This window comes from Fukomys damarensis, unplaced genomic scaffold, assembly GCF_012274545.1.
Source record: "Fukomys damarensis isolate Sample0158 unplaced genomic scaffold, DMR_v1.0_HiC HiC_scaffold_17, whole genome shotgun sequence".
Classification (NCBI taxonomy): domain Eukaryota; kingdom Metazoa; phylum Chordata; class Mammalia; order Rodentia; family Bathyergidae; genus Fukomys; species Fukomys damarensis.
Genome location: NW_022900929.1, coordinates 59080577 through 59089336, shown reverse-complemented (window position 1 = coordinate 59089336; position 8760 = coordinate 59080577). Strand labels below are relative to the sequence as shown.

General features: G+C 52.0%; 1 protein-coding gene across 2 annotated transcripts in view; it reads right to left on the bottom strand.

Annotated features, from left to right (window-relative positions):
• Positions 1 to 4412, bottom strand: part of Pax9 (paired box 9) — a 16406-nt gene extending 11994 nt beyond the window's left edge. For both annotated transcript variants that reach the window (XM_033765138.1, XM_033765139.1), the window contains exons 1-2: positions 4162 to 4412; positions 2802 to 3428 (exon numbers count right to left, since the gene is read on the bottom strand). In XM_033765138.1, coding sequence (XP_033621029.1) covers positions 2802 to 3428; positions 4162 to 4165 — 631 coding nt within the window. In that variant the 5' untranslated portion in view covers positions 4166 to 4412. The remainder of the gene's footprint in view (positions 1 to 2801; positions 3429 to 4161) is intronic.
• Between the last annotated feature and the right edge of the window lie 4348 nt (positions 4413 to 8760).

Below are 8760 nucleotides of genomic sequence, written 5' to 3'. Positions count from 1 at the left end.
TCTGGGGATGTTCTACTCTCCTGTGAGTAGAGTAGGCCCCTCTTACTTGTTTCACGCAAATCTGCAAGAAGTGTTTTTTTTTTGTTTTTGTTTTTGTTTTTCTTCTTCTTTTCTTTTTCAATGAGCTTTTTCATTTCCCTTTTCCCGTCTTTGGTCTCCCCAGGGAAATGAGTGGAAGAAACTGATAATTTTCCCAAATCAAAGAAAGAACCCGTGAGGTTAGATGTCCTGTTCTCCACTTCCCCAGTCTCAACTTTGGGCTGACTGGAGAGAAGGTGAAAAAGATCTGGGACTGGGGCAGGCTGAAAATGTAGTGTCAGGACCTAAGGGTGCCTTGGCTGGTGCTCAGAGAAATCCAGAGAAGTGCTCACTGCTGCATGGGGATTTGGCACTTATGTCAACAGATGGAACAAAAGACCTCAAACAAATAACTAAATGATACACACAATACACATGCAAAATATACATGCATGGATTTCCACTTTGTGTGTGCCTGGGTCTACCTTGCAAGCTCTGCCTCTACACATTAAATATGTGAGGCTATGTGTATGTGACCAACAAGTAAATCTTTGTAAATACTGTGAGTGTCAATGGTAGGCCATATGAAGATAGGTTTTTTTTAAGTCCAAGAAAGAGAAAATGAAATAAAATGTTAAGAAAATGAAAGTAGAATTAAATGCTAAGAAAAAGAGAACAGTTACCTTTTCCGTTCTTGATGGAGATGTAAGGAAAATTACATAGCACAGTACTGTATAGGATGATTACCATGACACCTAGGGTTGTGCATATCAAATTGCTGGCTTCTTTAGTGACCAAGTGTAATTTTAAAAAAGGAAATATTTGAAGACTAGAAGGAATATATTATTGTCTCTAGAGCCTATGGGCAGAAGAACCTCATTTGACAAAACACCATGACTTGGTTTTAAACACTTCCATCTGATAAAAGGTTTAGAAGGGATGTTCATTCTGTACAAATCATTGTTTTCTATTCACAGATTTGTCAGAAACCAGGCTATTTAAAGATGGCACCCAGAATCATCGACAAGAGCAACAATGAAGAGTTGATCTTCTCCATAATCCAATGCTTTGCCAACTGACACTTGGTCTGACTGCAGGATCCTTAAGGAAAACTTTTCTTGTCATCCCTGTCAGCCTCTTTTTTTAACCATACCCCCCAAAAGAAATTGACTGTGCTCTTATTTTTAACACCAGGAAACTGTTTTGGTCCAGTACTGCCTCACTCTCTTTGCCTTCCCAGACAAAAGGCAGTCGGTGGGCACAAGCCTTGAAGTTATGTTAAGAAATTGAGATCCCCCTGTGAGTCCCATTTCTGCTGATCTCACACTTTCCCAAGAACAGGGGCTTCCTTTAAATGTCAGTGAGGTCAGTTTATCCTATAAATCAAGGGTAAACTCTCTCTAACCAAAGCTCTGAGGAGCTCCAAATAAGACAAAACTGGGCTCTTGTAAATTCACAGGCAGAAAACAAGAATATGAGAAATCAAGGCTCTGTTTTAATTACTTAAAAACATAATTGTGCCAGTGTGGTGGCAACTCCAAAAAGCAGGAAATAATTAAAGAAACCATTTGCCCTTTGTCTATTTTTCTCCTCCAGTTTTTAACTTTGTACTGAGAAATTAAGAAGGTAGGCTCTCTAATCTCTGTGTCTAGCATACTTTGATTCTTTTCACCCTACCAAGAAAAGAAGTTAACGCCGTTTTATTTTTTAACAGTGCAGTAAAAGAAAACAAACTCAGGTCTCTCGCAGAAGCCAGCTTGGACTGGAGGGCTCTGGGAATCCTTCTGACACTGCAGGAAAGATGCTTAGGAAATGGCAAAGTCAGGGGTAAGAAAGGAAAGGACCTAAATGGGGAGAATGATACAATTTTTTTTAAGTGAAATAGCTAGATACACATCCAGTGGTGGGCTCAGGAAAAATAAGGGAGAACAGTAAAAAGGACTGCTTGGAATCTTTACCCTGCATTTGGTATCAGTCATCCCTGTGGCAGTCATGTTTGTTCAGAGTAGACAGAGGGAGAGGAGGAGAAGGAAGAAAGGAGGGAAGGAAAGGAGGGAGAGAGGAGAAGAGGAGAGAGAGGGGGGAGGAAAGGAGGGAGAGAGGGAGGGAGAGAGAGAGAGAGAGAGAGAGAGAGAGAAGGTGGGTAGGGAAGGAGAGGGAGGAGAGAGAGGGAGAGAGAGAGGGAGAAAAGGAGAAAATACAAGCAAGTTCCTAGTAACCAGGACCTCAGTTTCCGAGGAAAATGAAGTGAGGCATAAGAATGAAACCAATTAGGTGACATTTGAACTTCCTGCCTGAGCAAATTTGGCCTGATTGCCAGAATCTGAGAATACTACAGTTTCCACATCGTAAGGCGCTCCTGACTGCTGCATCTGATCGCGAGCAAGCTGCCCACAGCGGCATCTGCAGCCGACAGCCCCAGGCCGGCTGGGCCCTCCCGGGCTGCGCCCTAGTTGGCTGGGTAGTCGCTGCTGTGAGCAAGCCCGGGGAAGGCTGCCGCGGCGCGAGAGGCGGGGGAGGGTGGAAAATGCGAACCATGTGTTGGGGATGGGGGATGTTATGGGTCTGGTAGTTTGAGATGAGGCAGGAGAGACTGTGTGTGGCAAGGAAACCGGGGGCAAGAGTTTCAAGTTAATGAGATCAGGACACCCCCTGGGAAGACTCCTTAAGACTCCAAAGAAAAAGGCCTCAGGTGGTGGCATCCACGCGGGCCGGGACGCCGCAGATAATGGTATTCCCCCGGGAGTCTGCACATCCTCACTCCGGGTCTCGGGGGCCCTTACCTTGGTCGGTGATGGAGCGGATGCCCAGAATGTCGGTGACAGAGTGCGAGGAAGGCCAGGTGCGTGGCATGGCCACCGAGCCAGGGATGGCAGGCACTCCGGGAGGAGTGGGCACCTTGGCTGCCGCCGCCGTGATGGGACTAGGGTAGGAGTAGATGTGGTTGTAGGGCAGCGCAGGCTGTGGCGCCGGCTGGTGCTGCTTGTACGAATCGTAATGGCTTTGCTGGGCCAAATTGCCGATCTTGTTGCGCAGAATGCGGCTGATGGAGCTCACCGAGGGCACGTTGTACTTGTCACACACGCCGTCGGCCAGCAGGCGGTCGCGGATCTCCCAGGCGAAGATGCCCGGGTCCCTCTGCTTGTAGGTCCGGATGTGCTTCACCACGGTGGGGGTGGTGACCCGGGGCTTACTGCCCCCGATGGCACCTGGCAAGATCGAGCCTGTCTCATTGTACCGCGCCAAGATCTTGCTGACGCAGCCGTGCGAGACCCGGAGCTGGCGGCTGATGTCACACGGTCGGATGCCCAGTTGGGCCAGTTCCACGATGCGAAGCCGGATGGCGTTGGGCAGCGGCCTTCCGTTCACGAACACTCCTCCCAGCTGGTTCACCTCCCCAAAGGCTGGCTCTGTAAAAGGAACACACAGCGCGCAGGGACGCGCACCCGCAGCTTGGGACAGCTGCCCGCCACTCGGCCTCGGTCTGCGTCCAAGGGCCGGGCTAACGAACACGCCCCTGAATCACAGCTGGGGCTGTCCTCCAACCCTAAGGTCCTGAACTTTGCCGAACAGCCCCAAAGAAGTTGCGGTCAGGTCGGACCCCCTTCCTCATTCCTGCGGTGGGGGCGGCCGCTACGAACGTGAGTGAAGCGGTGAGAGGCCAACTGCTCTGACATTCACGATTCTCCGAAGCAGGCGGAGAAATCGGTCTGGACGCCTGAGCGCGCCCCGCCTAGCCCGCCCGGCACTGAAGTTCTCGGGCCTCTCCTCTCCACCACCACCTGGTATCGATCGCTGCTCCCCGAGACGCGCGGTTAGACTGGAGGGCTTTTCTGTTTATTTGCTTGTGTGAAACAAAATTGGGATCGCCCCTGGAGCCTCGGGGCTCGCTGATGCCACGGCTCCTTTTTCCCCAAATTAGAAAATGGCATCAACAGCAACCCAGTAGCCGGCGTTCAGACTGAACTGCTGCGCGCCGCTGACCCTTAGCCTGCTCCTACAACTTGTAGGAACATGAGCAAAGTCAATACCCAGCCCTGTGCGCTCCTTGGAGCGCGCCCTCGCGCTCCCTCCCTCCTTCGCCCGCCCGCCCGCTCCCTCCCTCCCTCCGCGGCTCTGACAGCGGCCCCCGCCGCCACTCACCCATTGCTCCGAGCAGCACACCAACCCGGCCCCAGTTCCGCACTCCCAGAAAGAAACTTTTCTCCCGGCCTCAGTGGCCCGGCTTGTCTCTGCTTCGGGCAGCCGGTGTCTCGGCTTCTCCCCGGGGGAGGCGGCACGAGTGCAAAAGGAAGGAGTAAAAGGAAGTCTGAGCCCCGATGAAAGAGGCTTGAGTTCTGCATTTCAATCTCAGTAGCAACGTGGGCTGGGCTGAGCAGGGCCGGGCGGCTCCGTCTATCAGTCACCAGGGACACACCCCCAAAGAGGCGGGCCCGAGGGCAAGCTGCGCGGTGATTGGTGAGTGCCGGTGAGCGACAGAGCAGTCCGGGAGACTCCTTCCGCTGTCTTTTTCAGGCTGGCTCCGCACCTGGGTGACTAAATACAAAGAAAATGGGTGTTTGACGTCTTCCCAGGGCTGACACAAACAGCAAAATCAGCCTGGTAAAAATGCTGAATAAGCAAATGAAAGCGTTTGGACTGAATATGAGTGACTTGAAGGGGATAGGGACAGAGGGAGACCTCTTTTGGAGAACTATGAACCTCTAAGAAGTGAAGTTAAGATTCTGGAGGAAGGCTCCGCCGTTTACACAGGTTGGGGTATCTTAGAATACCAACTCACCCTGTGGGCCTTTGGGAGGCTTAGGGAGGGGACCTTGGGTAACTCTTCAGTCTACTCCAGGTGCTGAGAGCGCAGGTGTGGGGAGGTGGGACAGTCAAGCAACCAGGAGGTCGAGGGGAGGCAAAGTCAGAGATGTTAAGGCCATAAACATCCCTACTGAGGCTCATGGAGGTCCATTCTGTGGCGGGCTTCGCGCGGACCGCCATGGACAGTCCTGGAGCGTAGGACCAACCCTAGCTACGCAAGGTCCAGGAAGGATCCGCATCCTGTGAGGGGTGGGAGTGGGGGGACACAGGTACCCACCCGGGGCTGAAGTTGCGATGGTGGGGGGCATGACTGACAGTGAGAGAGGCGCCCTCTGCACTGCCCAGCCCTCTGCGACACTCGGCCACCAGGCAGAACTATGGGTCCTTGCTGCCAGAGTTTACCGGCGTTCTCCACACCAGTGAGCCATCGCAAAGGGATTTTGTTTAAATATGAAAAAGAGGAGGACACCAAGGCCGGGCATGTATGTAACTCTTGAGACTTCTGTTTAGCTACCAGAGGCTCTGAGGTTCTGCCTACTTCTGAATTTTCATTTTCGTTCACCATAAGTCTGATCTATAGTGGACAGTATGCTTTGGGTGGCAAAATTTATTTGTAAGTGAAATAAGGATTGTGAAGAATGTAAACAAAATAATGAATAAGATGTGGAACTTTTTAATGGATTTGGGAGCTTGCAGTACTTCTGAGGAGGGACAGCTATATTGCTACTTCCTCCTTTCGGATTCAGGATTGGGGTTTAGCTTCCCTCAGTCCTGAGGGACTGTGCGTGGCTCAGGTCCACATTTGAAGAAGCTGACTGGGCCCAGATCACTATGCAGAAAGTGACAAGGACACAGGAAAGACTCACAGTCTGTTGGACTTCTTTAAATGAACATTGCTATTTAGTTACCCATGCTTCTATAGCAGAGATGCAGCTTGAATTCAAATTTAGATTATGAAGGATATTTTCAATGCAGTCACCTTTGACTCTTTACTGTCTGGATGTTCTAAAAAGTTTCATGACTAGAAATGTTTGAATTTATCCCTTTTTTGTTTGTTGATTGATTGGTTTCAAGTATCTAAGATTTTCTCGAAGTTTGACTTGAAAGCAATTTTGCCCTGGTTTGACCTTTACAACCTGTTGTGTGGCACGGCCTAGCACTTTCCAGTGATAAAGGGTCCTCAGGAATCCAAGACCTTGGAAGGCAGTAGTTGCTGCTTAAGGTTAGAAAGCATAAATGAATTAAGACTGTAATATCTGAAAGGAGTTTAGGGCTTTGCCTGAGGCATGCCCAAAAGACTGAACAAACTCTGCAATTTGATCAGAACCCCCTCCTGCCCCTGAAGACCTCTGAGCTCTTTGCCCCAGTGAGCAGTTTGCACACTTCGGGGTGACTGCTACCTGGGTGCAGACAAGGTCATTCAGCCTAAGTGTTGGCAAGACCCGGTTTCCTTAGATCTCCAGAACCCCGTAAGGTTCAGCGTTCAGGCTGACACACGACATCCTCTTGTTGCCTCCAGGTTCTTCAGCTGCCACACATCTCTCTCGCTCTCACGCGGGTCCTTTGCCATCTCTCCCCTTCCACCTGCTGGACTTGGCTGTGGCCACGAGAAGCCTTAACTTTCTTGGGCAAGCTAGGCTGCATCCCATCGCCGCCTCAAAGTAGCTGTTGTGAGTGTATTCTTCAGAGTATGGCAAGAATCAATCTTAGGCATTCTGGACCATTAAGCACCTGAGGCAACGGAAGCCCACGCTCTGGCAACAACAGAAGCCAAGTGACAGAAGCAGGCCAGAACCTTGGGAATCTCAGCGGGAAAGGCTGGCACTGAACTCTCCCCTCGCACATTAAGTGTAGGGCAGCAGCCGACAGTGACTCCAGAGCATAAGCCAGGGACCACAGATCCTAGTGGGAACACAGAGACGGAGAATAAGGTCTAATGAGCCCCATTAGGGCAAGGATGCAAGACTTCACAGCAAAAGTCACAAGGGGTCAGCACCACTGTAGATCCAGGAGATCACACAGGGATCGGAAGAATTTCGACTGAAAAGAGAAATTTAAGACCAAAATAAAAACACAACCAGTAAGGTCTGTGGCTGGCTCAGGCCAGGGAGAAGCCAAAAGCCTTTCCCTAAGAGCTATCAGGGCCTCCTACAAGGGGTGACCCCTTCTCTGGGTAAATATTTACTCAGTGGGAGACTGGAAGCCAGCTGGGCCACAGTGTGAGGGAGGAGACTATAGCAAATCCACACACTTGCCACTGGCCGGACACAGGGTGTACGGAGTGCGGAGCTCAGGACTCCACGGGGCGGCTGGGTGGTGGCGCAAGGCTGAGGGAGCATTAACCCACAGCGTTTCTCCTCTGATGGATTCAGCCTGGCCCAGCACGCCTAGACCAGATGCTGTAAAGTCTCCATAAATCTGTCAGCGGTGCCAGTGTCAAGGGGCCGCCACCTGTGGTGCTCCCCTCTCAGACTTAGCAGGGTCTACCGAGAGGTGCAAAGAAGGTACTGGAATCTCGCTCCTTCCAAGGCCGCCCTCAGTGCCCCCCCAGGGCACCCCAGGGCTACCGAGGGAGGAACTGGGAGCTGTAGACCTTGCAGGACATGGGGAGACTTGCGGGGTCCCCAACCGGTTTCTCGAGGAGTGCAGGTCAGTGAAGACCACAGATGCAAGGGGAAGGTGTGTGTGTGTCCTATTCTCAGTTGCAGATTTAGGAGGCGATTCCTCCATCTTGCTCCCCTACTGGGGACAGACTGGACCCTGTACTAGGCCTAGGAAACCGTGCCTGCTTCTCTCCCACTGTGTGAGTTTGGAGGCTCGGGAAGCAGCCAGACACTGAGTTCCAGGACAGCGATTTTCAGAGTACAGTGACTTCTTCCAATCAATCAAGGGGAAATGGTAGGCAAAGGAAGACCGACACTGTTCCCCTGCAGAAATGCCGCTGCAGAGTGAGTGGACTGCACGGAGGGCCGGCGTCTCTTGACCTGGGCCTTAGGGGTGTCAGCAGAGGTTCCTCCTCCCACGGTGCCTCCGGTCAATCTGGCGGCAAGCGGCAGCCAGAAGCGCGCCCCACGCCCACGGCCAGGACATGTCCACCCTAGACTGCTTGCCCATTTGAGCAGCTCCGGAGCCCCAGACGGACAGAAGCTAAAGTGAACCACCACGGGGAGCTGGGGAAGGAGAGACAGCCCACCCGAGTCTTCGGCCTCGGCCAGGCCGGAGTGGGGCTGGGGAATCGCGGGGTCGCCCGTACACTGACCTGCCTGCCGGCACTCGGTGTGGTTGCGGAAGTACCAGCCCAAGGAGTAGGAACAGGGTCCAGGCGCAGCCTGAAGATGCTCGGAGAGCCGCCCCGCAGCCTCAGTCTTTTCACCAACAAGCCTCGCGATTCCTGAGCCTTTCCCCGGGTCCAGAATGGCCAGTCCTGAGGGCGGCGGGCTGTGGGATCTGCCCCGCGGACCGCGAGCGCTCCACGCCAGCTTTCTCCTGCCTAGGGCAGGGGAGGGGCCTGTGGTGGCCTGAAACCCTCTTTTAATTCTCGTCGGCCTGTTTCCCCGATCACCCGGGGTTGGCTTTTCTGTTTGCTCACTCCTTCTATTACAATAAAAACAATCGACATTTCTTTTCAGTTTCCCCATATTAGCGTCACTCCGTAATTGTTCTCCACCTCCTCCCTCCCCCTCCCGAGTTGAAGGCGCGCGAGCGGGATTGCTGGTATTCTCGCATTGGAAGGTTCCAGAGTATATGAGCAAATCTTCCCTAAAGACTTTAAAGTAAAAATAAATAATGGCCCGAGAAATTGCCGTGACCCGAACAACACTTTCTGAACCCAAATTACACCCATTTTCCAGTTTTCAGCAGTGAAATTGCTTTCAGAAGAACGGCGCAGAGCCTCGTGTGATATGGCTGTTTATTCAGTGCGCAAATGAAAGAGCA